General features: G+C 42.8%; 1 protein-coding gene across 8 annotated transcripts in view; it reads right to left on the bottom strand.

Annotated features, from left to right (window-relative positions):
• The window catches only part of LOC117415279 (serine/threonine-protein kinase WNK1-like), a 137,219-nt gene that overhangs the window by 11,567 nt on the left and 99,015 nt on the right, over positions 1-26,637 (bottom strand). For 4 of the 8 annotated variants that reach the window (XM_059026800.1, XM_059026805.1, XM_059026808.1 and 1 more), the window contains exons 10-27: positions 18,108-18,182; positions 17,925-17,960; positions 16,975-17,100; positions 16,568-16,666; positions 15,394-15,822; positions 12,339-12,412; positions 11,604-11,766; positions 11,274-11,390; positions 10,470-10,622; positions 10,310-10,364; positions 8,581-8,742; positions 6,009-7,237; positions 4,692-4,778; positions 3,593-3,679; positions 3,120-3,189; positions 2,610-2,686; positions 1,663-2,288; positions 486-688 (exon numbers count right to left, since the gene is read on the bottom strand). In XM_059026800.1, coding sequence (XP_058882783.1) covers positions 486-688; positions 1,663-2,288; positions 2,610-2,686; positions 3,120-3,189; positions 3,593-3,679; positions 4,692-4,778; positions 6,009-7,237; positions 8,581-8,742; positions 10,310-10,364; positions 10,470-10,622; positions 11,274-11,390; positions 11,604-11,766; positions 12,339-12,412; positions 15,394-15,822; positions 16,568-16,666; positions 16,975-17,100; positions 17,925-17,960; positions 18,108-18,182 — 3,868 coding nt within the window. The remainder of the gene's footprint in view (positions 1-485; positions 689-1,662; positions 2,289-2,609; positions 2,687-3,119; positions 3,190-3,592; positions 3,680-4,691; positions 4,779-6,008; positions 7,238-8,580; positions 8,743-10,309; positions 10,365-10,469; positions 10,623-11,273; positions 11,391-11,603; positions 11,767-12,338; positions 12,413-15,393; positions 15,823-16,567; positions 16,667-16,974; positions 17,101-17,924; positions 17,961-18,107; positions 18,183-26,637) is intronic. The other 4 variants (XM_059026803.1, XM_059026804.1, XM_059026806.1 and 1 more) reach the window with 4 other exon arrangements.

Raw genomic sequence — 26,637 nt, 5'->3', positions numbered from 1 at the left:
GTATTCTTACTTCTTCCTCGCCGAAATCCTCAAGAGGGTTTTGCCCATCTTTAAAAACCCGACCTATACGTGTCTGACGGTTTCGAATAAAACAAATTGCGTTTAGTTCATTAATTTTTCAAAAGTGGAATCAAGTTCTGATCCTGCTCAAAAGCAAGATCAGGTTTGAGCTCAGATTGAGCACTGATCCGTTTAGTACAACACAACTAGGATCAAGATCAACATCTGAGCCCAGATCCGGGATCGGATCCCTTTAGTTCAACTGGCCCAAGGTGTCATTTATGCATTGGTTTCCTTAACATCTTATTGCCACAGTCGCTCATAAATTCTTATAGGAATGAACACAAACATACATTTAAAGCAGTGTATGTTCAAATATGTTAACATTTGGTTCAACTAAAAAGTCTGACCAGGATTCAATATATATGGGCTGCATGTTGCAATGGTTTGTGCCTTGGCAGTGGTGTCAGGTGCTCACTCTGTACCTGGCAGGAGAGGGCTCTTGCTGCCCTGGGAGGTGCTGCGGATGGACTTGCTCCCCTTGCCCTTGGTGGGTCTCCTGCGCCTCCCTGAAAGGGGGGCCGCAGGGGGGATGATGACAGCTGGGGGCACCTTCCCCAGTCTGGTGTAAAGACACTCAATCTCCTGCTTCTGTCGTGACTGCAGAGCCTGGATCTCTTTCAGATGTCTGACAGAGATTGAAAACAAATACATCATCAAAATCAGAATGAATCACAAGGACACGTTCTTGGATAAGAAGTTCACTAGTGAAAAATATTACTCCTACTTTAGAAAAAGTGCCCGAGGCTCACCTTTTGACCTCCACTAGGCACCGCGGCCCACTACTGGTTAGCAAAGTTAGCACTTTTTTTTTTTAAACTATAAAAAGTATTACACAGGTAAAAACATTTACACTTAAAGCCTTATGGGAAGTGTTCATTCACTGTCAGGTATTCCACTTCAGCTACTGTAGAACTGATTCACTGAACAGCAGCAATGGCTTCATTTATTCATGCTCATGTTTTTTGCACAGGTCATTTTGCAGGGATGAAGTTGGATATGTGGCCCACAGTTTGAGAATCACTGCAATATCAGTACAATGGGAGTTGGAAGACATGTAATGAACCGATTTAATCCATTTTCATATGCACTGATTGAACGCTTAAAAAAATGGTTAGATATGAGGTGTTAGTTTCCGTTTAATTTCTTAGGTGTTTAGCATTAAACATGCTTACTTTATCAGGGGAGTGTTTGTTATAAACCTCATAAGAAGCCCTCCCTCACTTTTTAAAATACTGCAATATGTATTTGTGCATAAGGACTGAACCTACAGCATTTAATTGCATATGGAAAAGACTGAAGAACTATTAAATATTAAATAAACTGTCTTACACTGTATACTTACCGATGTGAAAACACCAACGCCTGTATTTGACCTGCATATTTTTGGCAACGGATAAACATTCCTGATAAAATTTGAAACGTTTCAACTAAACTATTAACACACCTATATATTTCATCCTTAACTTAAAATCCCTCAATAGCACTAAAAACTAAAATGACAAAAGGCACTGAAGACCATGAAAGAGATTTAAAAAATGTGTATTGAATGTATTCAGTTTTCCCTAGTAGTTTATGTTACCAGCCCTAGTTCAGACTCACTTCTCCCTGAGCCGATGCAGCTCCTTCTTGAGATCCTCGTCCTCGAACTCCGAGTCGTTGTCGCTGCTCAAGTAGGAGGAGTTGAAGGAGTTGCTGAGGCTGGGCAGGGGCAGGGATCCTTGCAGCTGGGGGGAACCTGGGCTGCCCAGGCTGGCACACACTTCCTGGAGCTGCGATGGCCCGTTGAGCTGTGTGAAGGGTTCCGAGGGGCTCTCTATGCTGGGCAGGGCAAGCTGGGTTTCCCTGGCCGGGGTAGAGGTGCTCCCTGCCCCAGCTGCTGCCGGTTCGTCCTGCGCCTTGGTCACACAGAAACGCCCCACCCTGGTGTCAGCTTGGGTGGTGACCTGGAACCTGCCGATGGTAGTGGGCGGGGTGGCCTCCTGGCTGGGCTGTGCTGTCTGGTGAGGAGAGGAGTGCAGGGTAAGACCATCCACCACATCCGGAGCTGTGGCAGCTCTGCGGCGGGCTAGCGGCTTAACCAGCGTGTTCTCGGGGCTGGACAGCAACGAGGTGGAGGAGGCGGAGGAACTGGAGGAGGTGGTAGAGGAGGTAGAGTCTGTAGAGCTAGGCCTGGTTCTGACGTCCACCTTTGACTGAGGCAAGACCACATCCGGTGCCACTGACACCTGGGGAAGAGAGCGGGAGGGTTTACTGAATGCTACAGACAAATTAAATAGAGCCACATTCACAAGTTATTTAAAGGTTTTTAAGAGAATTTGATGCCTCCATATAACCCATACTGATACAACAAATAGCATATTGCTATTGTCCAAACCAAGTTCAATCACAATTGGATAAGCAGTTCAAGTTCATTCTAATTAATGCAAATCTGTAAACACTGTATGTACAGGATCCTCCGACATGCATACCCAGTGGGAACCCCACTGAATAATCCAGCATCAATTCTATGAAAAGAAAAAGCATAATTAAAATCAGAAGGAACTCACCTGAAAGCGCCCAAGTTTCACAACTTCAGCTCCTGCACTAGCAGCCACGACACTACTGCTATCTTCCCCTTGAGGTCCTGCCAAGAAAAATAGGAGTCAACTCCACAGTTCAGCCAAGGCTTTGCTGCAGTAACCTGCCTGGAGAGGCTTGTCCAACAAGCAGCATTTGCCAGGAAAGCCTTTTATTTATCTCAGGACCTTAGCACCCAGTAAGACTGCTTCACACCCACATTTTGGTCATTTAAGTAAAGTAAAATTTTGATGCAACCCTCCAGGGGCACCTGTATCTATCTTGCTCATCTGGAAATAGCCAAAATGATGTGGTCTGATCAGTTTATAATCCTGTTGAGATAAAGCACTCCTGGATTTTGTTTGAACATTTTACAGTAATCATTCAGGTACAGCAGCTGGTTATCCAGGGTGATTCTCCAGTGCTGTAAAATACTCTGTGGCTTATCCTGGCAGTGTATACATTAGATTGATCAAACTGACCCCTGAATCTTTACTTACCTTCAGCAACAGGCTGTCCGGCAGGATAACTCTGGTCGGAAACACTTGTTGGGGGTGAAGTCACTGCAGTCTTAAAAACAAAAGCACATTTCCCACTGACTTTCTAAGCATTATACAGTAAACTTACAATGTAGCCTACAGTTTAAATTAATTGTATCAGACAATAGTAGTATTCATAGTGTGCGCCAAAAATGATAGGAGGCTAAAACTACACCACCAAACCTTGCACTTGGTAGAACAGCAGACTTGAGAAATAGTCATAAATCAGAAAGGGGCAACATAGGCGTGGTTTGAGCAGATAGTTTGAAAATAAACCCCTGCTATAATTTGCTTTTGATTCTGAGTGCCAGACACCCCTCTCAGACCTTCACAGGTAAAACACACGCAAGTGCAAAATGAGGAAGCCAGTTTCCTTGGGTGGCCAGCGCACAGGGAGACAGAGTAGATTTGTGTCTCTCCTTCTGGTTTCTTACCGGAGCAGTCACAGTGTTAACTGGGACCGTCTCTGGACTGAGCGCCCTTCTTAACTGGGCGTCGAGATCTTCCAGAGGCTGCTGAGACTAAAGAAAAACATGAGGTAAATAAAGCCAAGAGGAACGCGCTTTAAACAACAACATCATCATCATCATCATCATCATCATCATCATCATCATCGTCATCATCATCGTCATCATCGTCATCATCATCGTCATCATCATCATCATCATCATCATCGTCATCGTCATCGTCATCATCATCGTCATCATCGTAATAATAATAAACAAATATAAGTGTGACACTAAAGTCCCATAAAGTCAATAAATACACTCATGTCAATGTATTAAACTACATTTCAACGTTATACACAAGCCCATTCATATATTTTACACATATATTTAATTTTATGTCCAGGGCCCACAATGCACTGTATCTCCATCTCCATGATCAGATGCACTGAATACCAATGTATTACAATTGTACAAGCAGTTCTCTAGCTCCAAGCAAAAATGTAAATTTTGCTAAAGAAACGTAGCGGTGACCATCCACCACAACTCATTTCTTACAAGAACCCACTAACAAAAACACTTTCAATGCCTTTTGTAATAAAACTCTCTCCTCAGGTAAAAAATAAAATAAATAAAATCATCCATTTGCATTTCCACTGAACCGGTAAAAATGAAAGTAGATTATTTAAAACGCTACTTGACAATTGCAGATTTTTTACCTGCATCTTTCTCACCTAATTGTTTTTTAGGGATTAAATAAGACTATTGCATAGCAGTTTCACCCATTCCATGTTTTAATATATGTGTACAAGCCCAGGTGTGTTTTATTAAACTCGTACTACAACCCGGAATGGAGCAAACTGCTATGCAATGGATCTTCTTTCCATCGCTGCTTTTGTACAGGTACATGAATCTCCTTCCTAAACAGAACTCCAGGTTTCAAAGGTCGAAGCAGAGACCATGCTTGAAAGTACTGAAAGGGAACTCCTGCATGCGTAGACTTCTGGATAGTGTTTAACATGCTTGTCACAGAGGAGGAGAGTATGCCAGAGAGAAGAGAACAGGACTGTGGGTAGTAAAGAAGCACCTGGGTTAGTGTAGGTCCTGGAAAAGGGGGTTGTTGCTGTTCAGTGGGTGGAGTGCCAGCCTGCAATTCTGTGCCTACAGGCAATACCTACGACAATGAAGGGGAAAGGAAAATGATGACCAAGTAATACAGAACTAATTCCACAGTCCTCTCACAGCGTCTCATTTTAAATCTTAACTCTTTCAGCACAAAGTCATTTTCCAAAAAGACATCCAATTAAATAGCTTTAGTTAAACTGGGGTTATTTTTCCTAGAATACATGAGCAATCTGCCATTTTAGCTGGACTTATTTTATCAAGACCCTTTTAAATGTGTTGCGTTAAAAATGTCTTAGATTTATCAAAATGCTATAGATTTTATAAATTCAATTTATAAAGGATTAATGGATACAAAAAAAATGTGAACGGTAAACGCTACATGGAAATTGTGCCTAGTTTTTCTTACTTTCGTGACACACTTTTAGAAATGAGAGGTTTGTTTTGTTGTTGTTGTCTGCTCAACATGCAATTAAAGACATTTGAAGAGCTTCAGACTTGAAAAGAGAAGCACCTAGCATGCAGCATTCAGTATGTTTTCAATCTTTAGGACTTTTCTTTCAGCCGTTGGAGATTAAATTAAGGAGGGTTAGAACAGAATTCTTTGCAACAATTCTTCACTTGAGAAACAGGATGTGAAAAGTAAAGGTTTTACAATAATTAACACCTTGTTCATCTAAAATAACAAAACACCACCACACATTATTATACATTCCTATTTCATAATCTCTTCTGTCTAACCTCACCAATGCTCTAGGTTCAGTCTTGCATGTATTTAGATAAAATAACTCTTTCAAAACACAAATACACAGCTCCTCTTAACCTACCATCGATTGCTTAAAACTACTCTGGCAGTGGATAACTCATTTACCCCCTTCTCTTGTGTAAATTCTAGAATGTGGAAGTTTGCTGGGGGACCTGAAGAACAAAGTGCTGGACCAATGTGGCAGCCAAAAACATTTAACAATCTTTGAAAACACAAGGAATTGAAAGGTGTATTTTAAATTTTGTAAAATAAGTCATTTAAATGTGATCTCACTTAATGAACACCTTGAATCCATAAGAAATTGTCTGTTTTCCCTCTTATTTCGCTTAGCCTTTTTTTATCAAACGAGTCCGTAGCACCGTTTTAAAACTTCACTTGTGGCTCTAATATACATAATATGTGCTTGCAAAATTAGAAGTCATCATGACAATAGTGACACTCTCAACACTGTTGCTGCCAAGATTTCTTACAAACTGGATGCTTCTATGTGCAAGGTATAACTAATAAGGAACCTACCGGTAACCGTCCCAAAGGAGGCTTAGCTGGAGGGGTCCCTGCCTTGCCCACTGGGGGTCCAGCTTGGACGTAGCTTGCAGGGGTGGCAGCCTGACCGGGGGTGACTACAGGGGTGCTGGTGGGTAACCCTGCACTTCCAAGGGGCAAGCTGGTGGGGGGCGCTGCCAAAATACTGGACAAGCCTGCAGCAGCTGCTGTCCCGGATGGGATCTGAGCTCCGGCCGGGTCACTTGCCGTGGCTGAGCTGTTCTCCCTGAAGAGAGAGTGCAGCATCTTATCCAGGGTCTTGATGTCGTCGATACCAGGCTCCCCTTCGCACTCCAGGGAGTGTGTATGTGGTTGGTTGGGGACAGAGACCAGCTGCGGCTCAGTGTGCACCAGTGTCGGCTGGACCACTGGGACGGTGGTAGTGGCTGCCGGCATCAAATTGGGGACTGAAGACACACTGGTTACAGCAGGCTGTGAGACAGGAGCTTGGCATGCTGACACAGCAATGGGTAGAGAGGTGGAGGTTGGAAGCTTGGGCTGCAAGCTGTCAGGATGGGGAGATTCTTGCAATGGGGGACCAGGGCTGGTTATTGGAGGGCCAGGCAGGGAGGAGGAGATTTGCACCAGCGGAGGATTCGCGTTGGCAAAGACTTGCTGGGTCGACTGGGACATCATTGGGAAGGATGCTGAAGTGGGGAGGCTGGCGTGAGACGGGAGAGGGGCCGCTTGGGCTGGCTGCGGTGTCACAACTGGAGGAGCTATGGAAGCCGGCGCGCTGACACTAGGTGGAACTCCAGTAATCGGCTGCTGAGGGGGTGTGGTGAGAGGTGGGGATAAAGTGCTAGTGCTGGAGTAGATCAGCTGCTGTCCAGACTGAGACAGAGGAGTGGTTATGGCTGCCTGTGTGCTCACTCCCTGGCCAGTGATTTGTTGAACAGCAGGAGGGGGCACAGTTGGAAGGCTGGGCTGCAATGTTGGGGCTGGCTGAGAGCTCGAGCCGGCCTCAGTGACTGTGCTCTGTGCCTGGGTTGAGGGAGGGGATGCTATGTGGGTGCTGGATGGGGTGGAGACTGGGGTCAGTCCTGTTAAGGTAGGGAAGGGCAGCATGGTGAGGTTGACCATGGGCGGCGCGGTGCTGGGTCCCTCCTGGTAGGCTGCATTGCGGAGCTCAGCGAAGGCTTGCTGAAGGCTGACTGAGGAGGCAGAGTGGCTTAAGCTCTGACTGTTGAGAACCACTGGAACTGCAGGAAGAAAGAAAGAAAATAAATAAAAATGTCAACAAAAAAACACACACTATTTTTTTGTTTTTTGTTTTCACTGGCCTGTTGCTACAATTGATTTTTTTTATGACACAAGATACTAAATAATACTACTACTAATACTAATACTAATACTACTACTACTACTAATAACAACAATTATTATTTTCATGACAAGCCAAGCACTGTGGATCAATTACGTGAAATCCAAATGAGTGAATGGACTAACATTCTTTAAGACACTTTCCAGCACCTTGTAGAGGTTATGTGATGTCATGTAAAGATTGTGATCAGGGTAAACGGTGGCCCAAAATGATTCTAGATACAGGTCCTAACAAAGTGGCCAGGCAGTTTATATGCGAGGTAAAAACTTAAAAAACTTCATCAAGACGACAAATGTATTGGATAGTTCCTTCTTCAGGGTCTACATGTAACAATCAGCTTCAATATGTAAAAATGTGTAAGCGTGACATATCTGCAGCTTCTGAAATTTTCTTAAGCAGCTTCAAATGCCATTTTTATTATTATTATTATTATTTTTTTTTTTTTTTAATTTGGAAAATAGGCAATTATTTTTCTTATTTTTTCCCCAATTTGAAATATCCAATTATTTTTATTTAAACCTGGCTCACCGCTGCCACCCCCGCGCTGACTCGGGAGAGATGAAGACGGACACACACGTCCTCCGAAACATGTGCCGTCAGCTTCTTTTCACTCTGCGGTCCCGCCACGCAACCACCTCGGAGCTAGAGCGTCGGAGGACCACGCAGCTCCAGGTAGCTTACAGGCAGGCCTGTAGGGGTCACTGGTGTGCGGTGAGCCGTGGACACCCTGGCCGACCTAGACCCTCCCCACCTGCGTGGCGCTTGTCCAACTGTGCCCCCCCGCCCTTGCCCAATTGTGCACCTGGGTGGCGCTTGTCCAATTGTGTGCCCCCCCCCCCCACGAGCTCCCATCCACTGTCCGCAGTGGAATAGCCTGGAACCGAACCAGCGACCTCCAGGCTAGAGTGCGCATCCTCTACCGGATGCACCACTCGGGAGTCCCCGCAAATGCCATTTAATATATTTATGTAGATTTACATTTAACATTTTATGATGGTTCTGTTGCTTTTATCCCATCTTACCCGATGGTAAGCTTTCTTGGAGAATGCCAACTGCCAGGCATTGAACAGGCTTTCCCTTTTTACTCAAATCATGGGGCATAGTGACCACCTTGCTGGACCCACCTTTCTCTATATTTCTATCCTTATCTCCTGGCCTGTACTATTCCCCTGACAACAACAACATCAATGCTGCCTGAAGAGCTGCCTCTGGTTTCCTTACCCGATGCTGGCATCTCCTTGGATAAGGAAGGATCTGGAGGAAGAATAGGGGTGGCCGTGGGACCAAAGAACTGGTCTTTGAGCCGGGCCTCTGGAACAGGGCTCACTATGAACCGGCGACCGGCTGAATGGACCACCTGAGCAACAGAGCCTACATGGGCACCTAGAGGAGGAAATGAAACGAGTATGTTACTGGGGGGGAGGGGTCAGTTTAAACACACACACAGTTCACAGCAACTAAACATATGAACCAAACCCAAGAGATGTAAGCCACTAAAAGCATCCAGTATGTTACTCAATCCCTTTACTGTTAATTCAATTGTTTATTTCTAAATGGGGAGCACTGTCACTATCAGCTGAACATTGCACAAGCAATGTTTATTCTTTGCAAATTTGACACAATCAATCAATCACTCAATGTAGTTTTATTTACTACAAGAATCAGGTACATTTTCAGGGTAGAACAATTGCTAATTTGAGAGTCGAATAGTTGAGGTAAAAATATTTTTATAGGTTGACTAGTTGCTACTTTAAAAATGTGTGTATGTACTGTTTCGTAACACTGCTGTTTGTGCACTCTTTAAAAACTACTTGGAATTTTTTTAAACTATTAATTAAATGTTGTTATGTGTTCTGCATTTTCATTTTTTATCAGTTTATTTTACATATTAAAATAGGGATAAAATCAGTAAAAAATTGTTTTTAAATTGAAACATCACTTAAAAGAACTAAATAAATTAAAAATCAGGGGGAAAAAATCTCAGTATACACACATGTGGCATATGATGCATAGCAATTCTGGTTTCTGATTAAGTTTAATATCCCTGGCATGTATGATGAAGCAGAATCTGTGTAAGTTGAAGCCACATTTTCCCAAGTTACCTGGTACTTTGCGAACAGCACAAAACAAGCCAGGTTTATTCGCCTTGAAATCATAAAAAGAAAAGAAAATTGACAGAACTGGGTGGTGCAAGCCATCGGGAGACGCGTCAAATCACACTGGACTTTTTCCATCAATGCGTTCCATAAGTTTACCAACTAAAGCATCATCATTTTCTGTCAAATATTTTTGATTAAGACTGTCGGCGTTAGGCAGTGTTGCGCTTATTTTTTGCTATGTTATTTTATTGTCAGCATGAACTGTACCTCAATGGAGCAGTATTCCAGTTAGCATTTAACATGCCCAGCAACTACCACAATAATCACACTTTGATTGGCCAACATAATCAGGTGATGATGTGTTTGTGAAGTGACAGAGAACCACGTTTGAACGTCATTTGATCCTCCGACGTCTAAACGTACCTGCTGTATCCTAGGACACAGTGTAGGTCTGCTTCTTACAATGTTAGAGTCAAAATAAAACGGCATTTTAAATCAAAACATTGTGTATTTCCTGTGCTAAAAAAGGCAGCAGTGTGGAGTAGTGGTTAGGGCTCTCGACTCTTGACTGGAGGGTTGTGGGTTCAATCCCCGGTGGGGGACACTGCTGCTGCACCCTTGAGCAAGGTACTTTACCTAGATTGCTCCAGTAAAAATCCAACTGTATAAATGGTAATTGTATGTAAAAATAATGTGATATCTTGTAACAATTGTAAGTCGCCTTGGATAAGGGCATCTGCTAAGAAATAAATAATAAAATAATAATAAAAAAGAAGTAATAAAGAAAACAAGCTGAAATGGTTTCCTTCCTGAAAACACAATAAATAAATAAAAATAAAATAAAATTCTACCTGTCTGCCGAGGAACAAATAATGCAGGTTCCGGACCTCTGAATTCACACTCCATCTTTAAAAACAAAAAGCAAAACTGTTTCATTATGGAAGTAAAGCATTATGGGAAGTATAGACAAGATAACACAAGTACTCTTTGCAGTGATGAAGAGCAGCTCACCTGGGTCTTGCCCTTGTCTCTGTTTCCCCCGGGTTCGCCCTCCGGCTCTCCGCTCGCATCCTCACTCAGCATCTCGTCCGCCTTTTCAATGATGTCGCGCACCTGCTCAATGAACGAGTCTCTCTCTGGCTCCAGGATGAACTCGCTCTGAACCTGCGGGAAACACACCGCCACATCAGGTGGGCTCTTGTGGGAGCAATTCAAGCAAGCGCTTCTATTTCAGATGTATTTATTTAACCATGCTATAACCCTTGAGATACTCATTTGCATGGGGGTCCTGGCAATATTTGTTTTATAGTTGATTAAGAAATTCATTTAAACATGTTTGACTACCTGGAGAATGGCGGACCTATACATACAGGATATGCTAAATCTGCGAGCTCCCCATTAAGATTTTTTTTTTTTTTTTTTTTTAAGATTCTCTGCTGGTTACTATCATACTATTTTATGATGCATTTTTCCTCATTCTGTCATCATTTCATAGCATACAAGTCTGTGCAAGGAGAGTTTTTGCTTGATGTCCCTAGAATACTACCATACACTTGTATTACCTGTTTTATAAAGTTGATCGTATATAACTATCAAACACTCAATCCTAAGACACTATGTAGAACGAATTAAAAGAAACTAGTGAAAGTGTTTGACAAACATTTCAACTATGATCTTCAGTCCTGATGAATTGTCTGATACAGAGCAATACTTGCATGACAACAGAAAATCTCATTTATAGAAGTATGTAGAGGAACTACTGTAGAGCTTTTTAAAAGTCCTTTTACAAGTCAGATATGAGCCAAAGGTATTTACCATTATTTCCGCAATTTCCTCTGGATTGTCCCCATCGAGATCAAATTTGAAAGTAACCATTTTCCGGTTGTGAGTCTCCAGCTGGCACTCAGCCACTCGGTCGGGTATGTTTGAAACCTGGTTGAAGAACAGGTGGAAACTACGTCTCAAAAGAAAAATCACTGCAACCGCAGGAATAACACTGACTGGATACAAGCATGCACGAGGATTATTAAGTTAAACTTTGAAAGAAGTTAACCAAAGTGTTTCTAATGCATGCTGGGAAAATGCCACCTCAGTAAAAAGTCTTGTTTTTTTGTGATACGCTTGTTCTGTGCTTGTTAAACTCACGCTGAGAATGCGCAGCTTCGCCCGAGACGTCTTCTCGTGGCGAGAGCGGCTCCGGACTGACTTTCGGTTGTGCCGCTTGGTGGATCTGCCCTCGTCTCTCTCGCTGGAGGCTGTGGCTCCTTCATTCCCATCGCTCATTCCAGACGCCACGTCCGAATGCACACTGCAAACCAGGCAGGGACACCAGCACTTAATGCCACAGCAAACAAACTTGTCTGAAGTGAAAGTGCTACATTGTTTGCTTGCTTGAATGTTGTACAGGAATTAATACTGGAAAGTCATTTTTTTAAGATACATTTTCACCATAAAACATAACTCTCCAACCTTTTGGTTACATCTGCGATATTGATTACCAGCAGGCTTTTAAAAACAGTGCTGCTCTGAATAACTCAATGTAAAAGCACTGGGGGGGGAAAACCTGTATGTGTTTCCTCAAGTTGCGACTTACTGACACACTACTATATACATTGAAAATACAGTGAAAACAGATTTAGATCGGACTTGCCACGGTTTAGATAATTAAAATATATTCCAAAACGTTCACAAAAACTTTTTGAAGTTGATTAAACAGTAGCAAAGAAACAAACGAAAAAGGTTAAAGTTTGAACAGACTAAACTAAGACAATGCTTCAGTATTATGCTGTAGGATTTTACGGTTATATTTTTCATGACATTTTATAACTATTGAAGCCAGTTCCCTTTGTACACATGTCGGATACAGAGTGAGGTCCTTACCTGTCCACAGAGGAGTTCCCCTGAGCCTGCAGCCCCTGCGTCTGCTCGCTGGACTGAGAAACACTCTGGGGCGCCTGCAATGTCAATGGAGGAGAGCAAAGCCACATTACGTTTTAAAGAAAAGATAAAGGTGATTCACTGCTAAAGGTATGAGTGTCTGGAAATGGTAGCAACTGGTCCAAATAGAGTGTTATTGGAATTTCTCCACCAGTACAAAAAAAGAGTAAGAGTAAACAGTGTAGAATTTTCACCAATCTTGCATAATCTGATAACCTAAACAGTCAAGCTACTAAAGTTAGTTGATTTTCCCCCAGTGCAGCCCACCCTCTGTGGGTCCACAGTCAAAATCGTCAACTTGGCACAACCAGCGTTCAAATCGGCTGACTCACCCAGCACTAAACATGCTAGTGCCTTTACTAGGCGAGTCTCTGGGGAACCCTTTATATGGTGATTAGTGCAAAATACTGTTTAAGGTAAAAGTAACTCATAGTCATGGACAGTCATAGTCTTGCATGAAATGTAGAAGTAAAGGTTTACTCAGATCACTGAAATAAGAATATATCCATACACAGACATTCCCTCATATCATACAGTGAATGATAAATAAGGAACACGAGTGGACTGAGGTATATTAAGGAATGAAGTACAAGACACGCACGTAGCTTATTGCGCAGAAATCATTCCCCTTTTCAGTTTTCTATTTTCCAGAATGTGTCTACATTACTTTAGCACAGTGAATAAAAACCCCTTATTACCTCCAAGCAAATTTCTCTTTAGCTCCTGTCATACCAATGCTTACAAAAAACGTCAGTACCAGTCTCTGAATCATTTTCACTGAATTTAAAACCGTTTGTCAGTAACTATTTGAATCATTTTTCATATCGCAGAAAGCAAGATAAAGAAATAAATCTAATTTGGGGAATAAAATTGTACAATCCCTTAATCTTGGCAGGATGTATTAATGAGACTGTCTTGCTTATTGAAATCCTTGCCTCCACTTTGAATTTTAATTAAGACGACAGGAGGTCTGACTGAAAAAATAAATAATAACTGTGTCAAGTGAAGGTAAAGCATGAAGTGTAACAAAACAAAATTAATGTTCTTTATTTTATAAAACAACAATTATGTGTTGGGATAACACAATCATGTTTGTGGTCAGGCATGGCTGCTTCACTTATGTGTTGGGGTAACACAAATCATGCATGAACAAGCGTATCACAAATCATGCATGGCTGCTTCAGTTATGTGATGGGATAACACAATCGTGTTTGTTGTCATGCATGGCTGCTTCAGTGCCTATAGTTCTGTGAGAACTGAATTGAGCTGGGAGAAACCTTCACAACATAGATAAGTCACAGACTTTGGCGAAAGTTATTCAAGGATAATTGTGTCCTGCATTTGTTTTCTAAAAACATTCATCCTATCTCTCTTGCACACACACAAGCAATTGACTTTGCAAGTCACCTTAATAGGGTTTAAAACTCAATCTGGAAACAAAATGTACTTACATTTCAACATTGTTTTTTATGTAAATTGGATATTCAAAGTAATTTAGCAACAAAAACATCCAAAGACATTGTTTTACGATCAGAGGGAGAACATGCATATTAGAATGCAGCAGGAGAATAAGAGAGAATAGGAAGCTATTATAGTGAAAGCTTAGATAGAAAATACATCTCAAGTATGCAGGCTTTGCAGATGCTATTGTGCTGGCCTGACTAAAGCTGGCCGACTAAACTGCTAGTAGGCTTATTAAAAAAAACAAATATGAAAAATGACTGGGATTGTTCTATGTGAAAAACCAAACAACTTTGCAAGACTTCCATAAAATCCCAGACTCATTCATTAACTGAGGACACCCCTCTTTTTTTTTTAAATAAATTTGCTGGTCACCAATTATTTTATTGTTTTTCTCCCCAATTTAGTAGTTTCCAATTATGTTTTTAGCCCACCGCTACCACCCCTGCGCCGCCTCAGGAGGGGCGAAGACAAACACACGCTGTCCTCCGAAGCGTGTGCCGTCAGCTGTCCGCATCTTTACACACTGCAGACTCACCATGCAGTCACCCAGAGCTACAGCGTCGGAGGACAACACAGCCCTGGGCAGCTTACAGGCAAACCCGCAGGCGCCTGGCCAGACTACAGGGGTCGCTGGTGCGCGGTGAGCCGAGAACACCCTGGCCGACCTAACCCTCCCTCCCCCCGGGCGGCGCTCGGCCAATTGAATGCCGCCCCCTGGGAGCTCCCGTCCTTGGTCAGCAAAGGAATAGTCTGGACTCAAACCGACAATGTCCAGGCTATAGGGCGGATCCTGCACTCCACACGGAGTGCCTTCACTGGATGCGCCACTTGGGAGCCCCACACTCTTTTAAACCAAACAAAGGCTCTGTTATTACAGTGGTCTGTGTGTATTTGGCAGTGTGGATGAACAGCCCAAGAAAATTTACAAATAAATGTAACAAAAATATTTACTTAAGTAGAATGTGGTTAATATCATGGTTGGAAATATTTTGTTTATCTTGATTTCTCTATTGAAGCCACTGGTACTTGGTAAGCCCCACAGCTGTATTCTTTTAAAGCATTTTACTGTACCAGGGAATCCACCTAGATTGCATCAAGCATATATTTTGGTTACCATGGATAGGTTGATGCAATCCAGAATAATTCCCCAGTGCTCTAAAATGCTCCAATAAAATCCAGTGGGATTTATTAAGTACTAGTAGTTTCAATTGTGAACTAATGATAAACCGAAAATAATTATCTTAAACTATTACATAAATCAGCTTTTACTTCAATTCATTTTTGATTATTCCGATGTGGTACATGTCGATTTAATTAGCCTTTAGGTACCAAACTGAAGGTTTTTTAACACCTAGACACATCAAACTGCAGTTCTCTGCCTACCATTCAAGACTCTTACAAAGACAATTGCACTGATGACTGTCAGGCAAACTGTTCTTGGGTCACCAAACCAGGTGCAATGCTCAAATACATGTTTATGGCCATGACCTAATGTCCTAATTAAGTGTTGATGAAACCAGGTCCAGATATCTACCTGGTGTAGGATTTCGCTTGGATGAAGGTGTGGCTGGATCAGGAGCTTCCCCATGCTGACTGCTGACCCAGAGTAGACAAGCTGCTGGGGAGACGCGTGCGCTGGAAGCCCTACCTGAGCTCCAGCGGGCACGCTTGATGCAGCTACCATTGCCGGTGACTGCTGCTGCTGCTGGCTAAGGCTGGCTGCCATGGTGACAGGAAGAGAAGGCGAAGGAAAGCCAACCTGAGCGATGGAAAAAGGCGGCATTGAAGTCTGCAGCTCGCCGGTGTAGAGAAGTGGAGGGGGGTAGGAGTAGCTGGGGAGGATCTGCCCTGGCAGGGAGTGGGAGGTCATGGGCAAGGAGCTGGGCTCGGCGAGACCCGGAGCCAGGACTGGAGGAGGTAGAGTTTCGATATAGAGGGGATGCATAGGCTGGGACACAGGAGGCTTTGGGGATAAAATGGAAACAAATAAAAAAGATGATGATAAAAAGAGTGGAAAAAAATACAAACAAAACAGGAAAAGATGTGTAGTTTTGACAACTGGTTGTCTCCATGGTTCAGTTCATTAGGAATATTCATCATAGTTTTGGTCCTAACCTTTCCCTATACTGTGTTTCTGAAATATTTAGGACCTTGGTATTTTCCTCCACTATACATTCCCTGGTTATAAATTAGACACTAACACATGTTGTAAAATGGCGCAATGGCTGTTTTGAGCTTGGACCTAAATGCAAGAGATGTGCATATGTTTGTATAGAAACTATTCCGGAATAACATGCGTTATTTTTTTTTTTTTTTATATATATATAGGGTACTACTTTATGATTCTTTGTTTCCAATGTATTTGTTGATTAATTTGCATCCATGAACCTGAAAAAGCTAGTTGTCAAAAATAACAGGATGGAGGCTGCAAACCTCTTCAGAGTAATAAAAACCTACACAAAACAGAGGCTCTACTGTACTTCACAAGCAAGCAAGCAAGCTCATGATTCAAACAGCAAAAGCTTTCGGATACAACACACAAGGGGGGGTGGGGGGTGTACACTGGAAAAAAGCGTTGATCTTTGCAGAAGATCAAACACATTGTTAAAATGGTTGAAAAAATAAATAAAGCTACCAACGACTGTGTTCAACAACACAAATTGACAAGTAAACCAGCTCGTGCCCTTCTTCAACTAGTCTGCAAATACCTGCAACACTGCGAGATGCGCAGCCTGGTAGAGAAAGTGCAGCTGCTCAGCGCTTGGAGAAGGGGTAAGACTGGGAGTGCTCAGGTCACTAGCACAAAGCTGACAGCCATGCGAAGGGACAGCATGCAATAAAAGAATGGAAATCATAAACCAGAAGAAATAAAAAATGCCAAGAGGATGGAAGACTATTCTCTTTTAATTGAAAACATAACGGGTCATCTTTAAACTTCCAGAACAGACAAGTGGTTTGGCTAGTGATCACACTGAAGGCGGCACTAGTGGTGAATTCTGTCTACTTGATCACATGTGATCCTGATTACCAGTACCAGTGTTGTCTTTAAAATGTCTGCATATTCCAAACTGAAGTGTAAAAATGTTTTGCGATTATTATGAAGAGTGGCCATTACCTGTGCCTGGTTGAGCTGCAGAGTGGGCTGAGTAGCTGCAATGGAAGTTGTTGGCTGCTGCTGGAGTGAATATTGCGCCATTTGCTGTGCAGGAGGACCACCAAGGGAGGCCTGCTGGGGAACAGCCTGAAAAAACAAACACAATAAATTGCTTCACAGCCTAAAACTGGACATTCATTAATCTTAAAACTTATTTTCCACCCAATCTCTTAAATGTATGTGTAAAGGCTATATACCATTAATAAAAGATACATTAAAAAATATGTTTCTCACAGTTATTCAAAATTTGTTTGCTGTTAATTGTTTTCTATTTGCATGTTTTCATTTTGACTTGGATGAAAAACATTATTCCAGCGTCACTATTATAAACACACACAACACTTCCTGTGTTACAGATAACAGGACCCCACTAATGTTCTCTGCTGCCAACAGGACATTCTTCTTGGGGAAGGCGGGATCTTATCTCCCTGTAAAAAAGGAAGTAAATGGAAAGAGGATACTATTCCATTGATTTTTATCAGCTTCACTTGAGTGAAAATAGAGTCACAAAAACAAAAAGAGCAGCAGCTGCCACACTAGAAATAACTTAATAGAAGGTTATCTTGATGAGGTACGATAACTTAAAAAAATATTTTCTTCAGAACTCAATTCAGAAGCCCTGTCATCTCCAATAAAACCTAACTATACTGAGACATCATCAAGAATCATCAAGAATGATTTATGTAGGGTCTATAAGTAAAGCTCTCCATGTGTATTTTCATCCGGTCAATGGGAACTAAACACCAAGGTGGTCTCAGACGTACCTGCAAAGGGCTACAACACCCCACATCCCAGACCCCACCACAAGGAAACAAACGCTATGGCTTTGCAAAGACAGCAACAAACCAAGCAGAACCAGGTCACACAGAGTAGAAAGGGGAGCGTTTTGAAATAAAAATGAGTTTCTCTACCTGTGGGGGTTGCGTTGGGGTGTAGTAACCTCCATACTATAAGAAACAAACATAACATTGTGTGAGACAGAGACAGAGAGGCAGTGCTGGAGTTACAGTCCTTCATGGGAAACAGAATGGTTATTTTATTACTCCTTAGGGATACAGTTCCGATATTTTAGTCAGTAATGGGGCAAAGGTTACCTGCTGTGTGGAGACTGGTCCAGGCTGAGAGGTGGCCGGTAAGGAGAGACTGGTTGGAGGCTGTTGCCCGGGAGCCTGTTTTAGAATTAGAAAAAGAATACAACTCAGATGTGTTTTTCCTTGTTTATGCTTAAGTAGTTATATATATATAAAAAAAGGAAATTCTATATATATATATATATATATATATATATATATATATATATATATATATATATATACACATACATATATATATATATATATATATATATATATATATATATATATATATATATATATATATATATATATATATATATATATATATATATATATACACACACACACACACAGTACTGTGCAAAAGTTTTAGGCAGGTGTGAAAAAATGCTGTAAAGTAAGAATGCTTTCAAAAAGAGACATTAATAGTTTATATTTATCAATTAACAAAATGCAAAGTGAGTGAACAGAAGAAAAATCTACATCAAATCAATATTTGGTGTGACCACTCTTTGCCTTCAAAACAGAATCAATTCTTCTAGGTACACTTGCAGACAGTTTTTGAAGGAACTCGGCAGGTAGGTTGGCCCAAACATCTTGGAGAACTAACCACAGTTCTTCTGTGGATTTAGGCAGCCTCAGTTGCTTCTCTCTCTTCATGTAATCCCAGACAGACTCGATGATGTTGAGATCAGGGCTCTGTGGGGGCCATACCATCACTTCCAGGATTCCTTGTTCTTTACGCTGAAGATAGTTCTTAATGACTTTCGCTGTATGTTTGGGGTCGTTGTCATGCTGCAGAATACATTTGGGGCCAATCAGATGCCTCCCTGATGGTATTGCATGATGGATAAGTATCTGCCTGTACTTCTCAGCATTGAGGAGACCATTAATTCTGACCAAATCCCCAACTCCATTTGCAGAAATGCAGCCCCAAACTTGCAAGGAACCTCAACCATGCTTCACTGTTGCCTGCAGACACTCATTCGTGTACCGCTCTCCAGCCCTTGGCGAACAAACTGCCTTCTGCTACAGCCAAATATTTCAAATTTTGACTCATCAGTCCAGAGCACCTGCTGCCATTTTTCTGCACCCCAGTTCCTGTGTTTTTGTGCATAGTTGAGTCGCTTGGCCTTGTTTCCACATCAGAGGTATGGCTTTTTGGCCACAAGTCTTCCATGAAGGCCACTTCTGACCAGACTTCTCCGGACAGTAGATGGGTGTACCAGGGTCCCACTGTTTTCTGCCAATTCTGAGCTGATGGTACTGCTGGACATCTTCCGATTGCAAAGGGAAGTAAGCATGATGTGTCTTTCATCTGCTGCAGTAAGTTTCCTTGGCCGACCACTGCATCTACGGTCCTCAACGTTGCCCGTTTCTTTGTGCTTCTTCAGAAGAGCTTGGACAGCACATCTGGAAACCCCTGTCTGCCTTGAAATTTCTGCCTGGGAGAGACCTTGCTGATGCAGTATAACTACCTTGTGTCTTGTTGCTGTGCTCAGTCTTGCCATGGTGTATGACTTTTGACAGTAAACTGTCTTCAGCAACCTCACCTTGTTAGCTGAGTTTGGCTGTTCCTCACCCAGTTTTATTCCTCCTACACAGCTGTTTCTGTTTCAGTTAATGATTGTGTTTCAACCTACATATTAAATTGATGATCATTAGCACCTGTTTGGTATAATTGTTTAATCATACACCTGACTATATGCCTACAAAATCCCTGACTTTGTGCAAGTGTACCTAGAAGAATTGATGCTGTTCTGAAGGCAAAGGGTGGTCACACCAAATATGGATTTGATTTAGATTTTTGCATTTAGTTAATTGATAAATATAATCTATTAACATGTCTATTTTTGAAAGCATTCTTACTTTACAGCATTTTTTCACACCTGCCTAAAACTTTTGCACAGTACTGTATATATATATATATATATATATACACACACACACACACAAGTGTTAATTAAAATGAGTATCATGCATGTGTATTTGTGAAATTGTCATTTGCATAGCTATTGGATAGATATATTATATTTTGTTTCCCCCCCACACACAAATCGGCCTTAGTAAATATAAGTACTGTATATATCTGTGCAGAAATAGATATATAAAGTATATTTTAACCCTGTCATTGGCTGGAAGTCATTGCAAAGGCATGTCCACCAATACCAGGATTAACCCTTAGAACGATACTGACAAGTATACTTGTCTTTAGTGTATCAAGGCTGAGAAACTGTAGACAAATATGATTGCCCCTTGGTGATCGCCTCTCTTACCTTGGTCCTGCAGTCAGGTAGATTTCATGGAAATTAGGTGGCACTTGAAATATAGTAAGCATGAAATACAGCACGTTCATGCACAAGCAGCTGTCAAAACTGGATTTACTTTAATAACTAAAGAACGCTGATCACTAGAGTAACAAGAAAAAAAAGACTGCAACACTATACCAAGAAGTGTGACTATGTGGTTGCCACATTGCACAACACCAGCATTCTAAGGGTTAAAATAGATCTTAAGCTGCATAAATCTCAATAGATGTTATTGTACAATATTCAAACGATTCAATGAAACATTGTACTGAAACAGTGAATCTGAATATGCTGTACTCGCATGTAGTGCAGTGAAAGACATTATGTATATATTTTAACCGTTTCCAGCCCATCAACAGTGTGACTGTTTTCAGAAAGATGGATGCCTTGCTTTAGCAGTGGACAATGTCAGACTCAGAAGCATACCTTAGTTTTGGTGATGCTGACAACAAGCATTACGGGAAGAAAAAGGCAAAAGCTGTCAATGATTTTGTATTTGAACTGGCTTAAACTAAATATGTGAATGAATTAATTACTGAATAAAGATTCTTCTACAATTAAACCTGTCCAAAAACACACCCTGATGTTCCTGTGTGTGTGACAAATGTCAGTTTGGGTGAAAGCTTTATGAATGAGTAGGAATACTGAAATGAGCATGGGAAGACAATACAAAACCGGGAGGCAACGGGTCTCCAATGGTTGGATGGATGCCACTGAACCCTGCCCTGTACCCAGGATGTTGTGCATGTAGATCCACACAGGCTTAGTTTCTCTCTGGACTCTAAATATGGCATACCATCAGTTATTTCAAAGAGCTTTTATGACAAATTTTGGAACAATATTACTTGTATATAAAATATATCATATACACAAAAAGCACACACACACATATATATCAAATATACTGTATGCATATATATATATATATATATATATATATATATATATATATATATATATATATATATATATATATATATATATATAATAAATGGTATATACATATGCATATACACATACAATGTCATATACAAACATTTACTGACACGTTTGTATACTTACTGTGTCTGCATACATCTAAATATACAGATATACCTACACAGACAGGGAAAGCATGAACATGTTCCCTGAAATAGAAATGTAAACATTACCGTATATGTATTCACCCCAAAGACCCAAAACCTGAATAAGATATATCAAAGCTGCTTGTCGAGCCTGTGACGCAGTCATGACCTGCCCCCGAGGGCACTAAGCACTGCAGTCACAGACCAACGTCATTTCTCCTTCAAGCCTGCTGCAATCAGGGATGGAGTGACCTTGAAGGTTAATGGTTACCAAAGCCGTCGCAAGGGCAATAATGCAGAATGACGGGAATGCTACAAGGCTAAGCCGAGAGGCTGCCTTGTGCGGTACCATACGGAACCCCAGTAACAAGTAGCTAGGGTTAGAAAATTGAGGGAGAAACTCACCTCTATGCCTGTGTTGTAAGGGTCAACTGAGAAGCCGCCCTTAACACTCCAGTTCCAAAACCAGGATTTTGATGACCCATGACATTAAGTCTGTAGAACCTAGTAAAGGTATGGGGAGTAGCCCACACCACTGCATTGCAAATGTCTTTAACAGATGCACTCTGGAATAAAGCCCACGAAGTTGCCATGCCCCTCTGTAGAGCTGCGGGAGAGATGTTTATCCAGCGTGCGCATTGAGAAATGTGCACATAACTTGCAGAAACTGTGGTTCACTATTGCCTTCTTGGTGTGCTCTGGCCCCAAGCAGGAAGAGCATCTGCCGTGCTTGTCCTCAACAGACAGACTGGCCTTGCATGTGTCACTGGGATAAAACCCAGGCAAGATGCAAGAAGCAAACAATGCAGTGTACAGTATACAGATGTACAGGGTCTGCCTCAATCTGCTTATAGATAGCAACCAGGCGGGCCAAGACCCAAACAAGACCGGTTTGGTAACAGACCGGGGGCATGAAGGATAGAGCAGAAACCGGGTCGGTTCAGTGACTTTAGCACCGGCTTGGTACGGTACGGTGACTTTTGCACCAGTCGATACCGTACTGATGGTAAGGCTATAACACCGGGTCGGTTCGGTGACTTCTCAAAGGTAGGTATGGTACCAGGTCGGCACCGGTGCGGTAACCTCAGCCCTGGTTTGGTACCTAGTCGGGAACGGAGCGGGTCGGTGACAGTACGAGTCCGCTGGTTTGCAGTTACCGCGGGTTGCAATGTACAGGGATGCCCACCTGCACAAGCCACTGTCAAAACCACTCAGTCAGTACTCACACGAGACTGAGGGAAGCCTGCTTATCAGAATGAACTAACAGCCTTTGTAATGGTGATGCTAAAGCGGTCACCAAAACGGCATCAAGATACTGTAGGAGAGATTGCAAGCAACCACAACTGAAGCGCGTATCTTGGTCCTGCGCAGTGCTGCTGTTAGCCCAGCAGCTGCTCTCACTACACATGTTCCGCAGCACCATGTTGTAAAAATAGAAAAAACACAATGAGAAAAACACTTCAACAAAATACAGTAATTTAACAATTACATACATTATATGTTAATTTTAACCAAAGCCAAAACGAGAAATAAATAACTATTGCAGCCTGGGTGGAGAGCACCAAGTCAACCGACTTATGTTGCTTGATCCCTGAGGAGGCGCTGGCTTCATGCGGGGCACAAGGCCGCAGGGGGGTGTAACAAACAGACTGTAGTACACAAATACGTGCAACTAGTAGAACTAATGCAGCAATTATTTTTAATATCACATATCATTTGTGTAAAAATACAATAAAATGTGAAATATATAGCAGAAAAAGTAACAAGTACTTGTATGAACCAGCTCTCTGTCAGGTCAGTTCTTGAAAGGAAAAATAGTGTTGACGTCTGTGACCACAGTGCTTTGTGCCCTCGGGGGCAGGCCATGACTACATCACACGCTCAACGTGCAGCTTTGGTACATCTTATTCAGGTTTCGGGTCTTTAAGAGGTAAATGCCCATATGGTAATGGTTACATTTCGTACTTGAAACGGAACTCCGGGTTTATATATATTATAATATTATTTTAAGGTAAAGAGCAGGGAATTATCTACAGTAAGGAGGCTGTTTTTGACAGGTTTACTGCATCTGACACATTTTCAAATGAGAGGTCCAGCAAGGACTTTGCCATCAGTCTAGGCATCAAAACCCTTAAAACAGCTGGAAAAGGTTAAAAACATGAAGGTAAGTACCAAAGGAAGGCCCTGCGCAGTGGCTGGCTCAGAGTAACTCGGGTCTTGCTGGACAGCTTGGTGGCATGATGGGGTATGAGCCCAGGAGCCTTCCAGGACACAGAGGTGGGATACAGGGCCTCCAGAGGAGCACAGCGTGTCAGCCGTGGAAAAAACAAAGAAGGCTGGCTGTGCAGGGTGTGGGGGGAGAGTGTTTCCGATGCTCACACTGAAATAGCCGTGAGGGATGGGCTGGGCAGCCGAGATGTTGCTGGGGCAGCCAGGTGGGGAGGGTGCGGTGGTGTGGGGAGGAGGGGACTGAAACTCCCCAGTGTCGGAGGAGTTGAACTGAGAGGAGGAGTCACTAAGCTCCGGGCTGCGGTCCTTGTGGAGCAGCAGGTTTCCGGGAGGCAGTGGTAGCTCAGGGCTGATGTAGTTGTACTGTTCTTCTGTGACGGGCTGGAGCCAGCGGCACACCCCGTGGCCTTGAGCGCAAGCGGAGGATGATGGGTCCTCCAAGTTCAGGTCTATGGAGCCGCGGCGGCTTCGGTAAATCCTCTGTGGGGACGAGGAGAAACCTGCCCCGCTGTCTCCCGGCAAGGCGTGAACGTGGAACTCAAAAACAGAGCCAGCGCTACTAGTGCTGTCAACGGCTGTAGCCATCACTGGTGGTGCAGAGAGCGGGAAGGACATCTGCTGATACCTCGGGCTGCTGTCCACGGAAGCGGTTTGGGAATGTCCGAAAGATGCGCTCATCGGAGGCAGCTGTGCCATGGAGGTCTGCACGTGAGTCGGGATATAGGTCTGTCCCATCTGAGAGGGGTCGTATATGAGGCCGGCAGCAGCGTGCCCTTGCTGCTGAAGGCTAAGTTGGGTGAATGGGTGGCCAGTCACAGGGAAGCCTGCATACGCCAAGTATTGTTCTTGGTCTTGAACTTGCTGCATCCCACTGGCCAGCACAGCCGCGTGAGTCAACCGCAAAAGATTCTCGTCTTGGTGAGCCCTTTCTGGTCTGGTGTCTTTGTTGCTGTATACATGGTCCAGCAATTGGCTTTGCATGTATAATGGTTCGTTGGTGGATCTGTGTGGTCCAGCCCCCGGCACAACAAACACAGAAGGGGAGTCTGGAGGCCCAGCCAATGGGTCGGCACCGAACGGGTTAAGGGTGTGGCCAAAGTTCCTGTAGGCTGGCTGAAACTGACGGGTGTGGGCTTCCAAGATGGAGGTGCTCTTGCGGCGCTGGCAGTTGGGCATTTTGGGAGTGGAGGTTGGTGGAGGAGAGAAGGAGATGGGCCTCTCCGGGATGGTTGGGAAAAATATCTGGGTGTCCTGGAGGGCAGGGACTCCCCCGTACGGATGCGTCACAGACTGCGGCTGCATTAACATGAACAAGAATGAACATCTTTAAAGAGAACACACACCAGTTTCCATCATCATCATCATCATCATCAACAACAGCAGCAGCATTACTCGAGAGTGAAAACACATTGTTCAGGACGTGTCAGACAAAAAAAAAAAGGAAGAAGGAAGAACTACATTAAAAATGACTGCAGTTTCATTAAATACAGCTGCAGCACTAGCCCCTATAAAGATGGATTGAAGGCTGCTGCATACAGATTCTCAATTTTAAAAGCTCCGTTTACATTTTTGGCTGCATAAAATAAACCCCTAAATGGGTAAGCGTCACGTTGTTGGTTGCTTTAAACAACGTATAAAGCAAGCTAAAATATTTTAATATCATCTCTAAACTGTTTGATAAACATTCGTATGTGGGCTTTACATTTCCATATGTGAATAAGAGAAACTTGGATATTTTGTAAATTAAAAATCTCAGAGCTGTGCCGTGGAACTATCCATGCTCTTGCTTAATGCAGTGTCACAGAATGGGGATGAAATAAACAAAAACTCTAACCCTAATCATGTTCCAGGTACCAGGGGAGAGTATTTCATTCAGAAGTTATACTTGTCTCTCTGACAGTCTGATACTTTATTACATTTTCTTTTCTGTAATGATACTTCCTTGTTTACAGCACAGCTCCCGTTCTATAAAATTGCTTACATATTCTGAATAGGATCAAATCAAGTCCTTTGTTTGTACCTCTTATGCTCCATTCTCATGTCTTAAAGTGTTACATTTAAAAAGATGGTCTGAAGTGTTTGAGTTCTGTTTACAACTGAGGATAACAACTTTAAGTGTGTTCCAATACTTTATAAGCGCTTAAAAACAATGTTAAATGCAATAACGCGAATTCAAGAGAAAACACAACCCTTTTCACGGCTATTACATTGATGCAGCAAAGTAGCAGCAGCCCAACTGGATTTGAAAGAGGAATGCATTGTGCCAGGAACAGGCTGTATTTAATGCTGACTCAGGCCTCCAAATGAGCTATTCAAGGGGACAGCAAACTAGTAAAAACTTGTTTTTTTCTGCCATTGCCTGCAGTTATTATCAATACTGCCATTGATCATGTGATTCTTGACTACAGCTCTTTCTGTAGTACAGTGTGTTGTACTTAACACTTAGCTAAGCAATCTGGCTTTAACATTGGCTCTATTGGAAATCAGTATGAGCAGTCTGAGATGAAATGTTCTCTGTGAATTACACACACAGACAGCCGGGTGCCTCAAAAAAACCTTCTAATACATTTTCAACTCACAGCACAAACTTTGTACTGCCGGCACCCAACTAAACCCTGTAGCAAAAAATGCTGCTTAACTTTGCTGTCCCCTTGAAATGGTTCCTTCCAAGTCTCTGGTCATGTGACCTGCACTGTGGCACACTAACATACAGGGCTGGCAAAGAGGGCTGGGAGGCTGGCACGCCGCCTCTGCTGCTGCCGTGGAGGTGCCGAGTGCATTGGCAGGACGCCTTCCAGAGCTTTGGAAAGCTTGTCCACAAAGGTCTCTTCAGGGGGGGTGGTCCACAGGCGGGGTGAGAGGGGAGTGGAGAGGGCTGGAGGTGGGGCGGAGGGCAGCTTGGGAGGACAAGACAGAAAGGTAGAGCTGGCGACGGTGGAGGAAAGA

The sequence above is a fragment of the Acipenser ruthenus genome, chromosome 7 (genome assembly GCF_902713425.1).
Source record: "Acipenser ruthenus chromosome 7, fAciRut3.2 maternal haplotype, whole genome shotgun sequence".
Taxonomy (NCBI): Eukaryota; Metazoa; Chordata; class Actinopteri; order Acipenseriformes; family Acipenseridae; genus Acipenser; species Acipenser ruthenus.
Note: the sequence above shows the minus strand (reverse complement) of the source record. Positions and strands in the feature narration are given on the sequence as shown.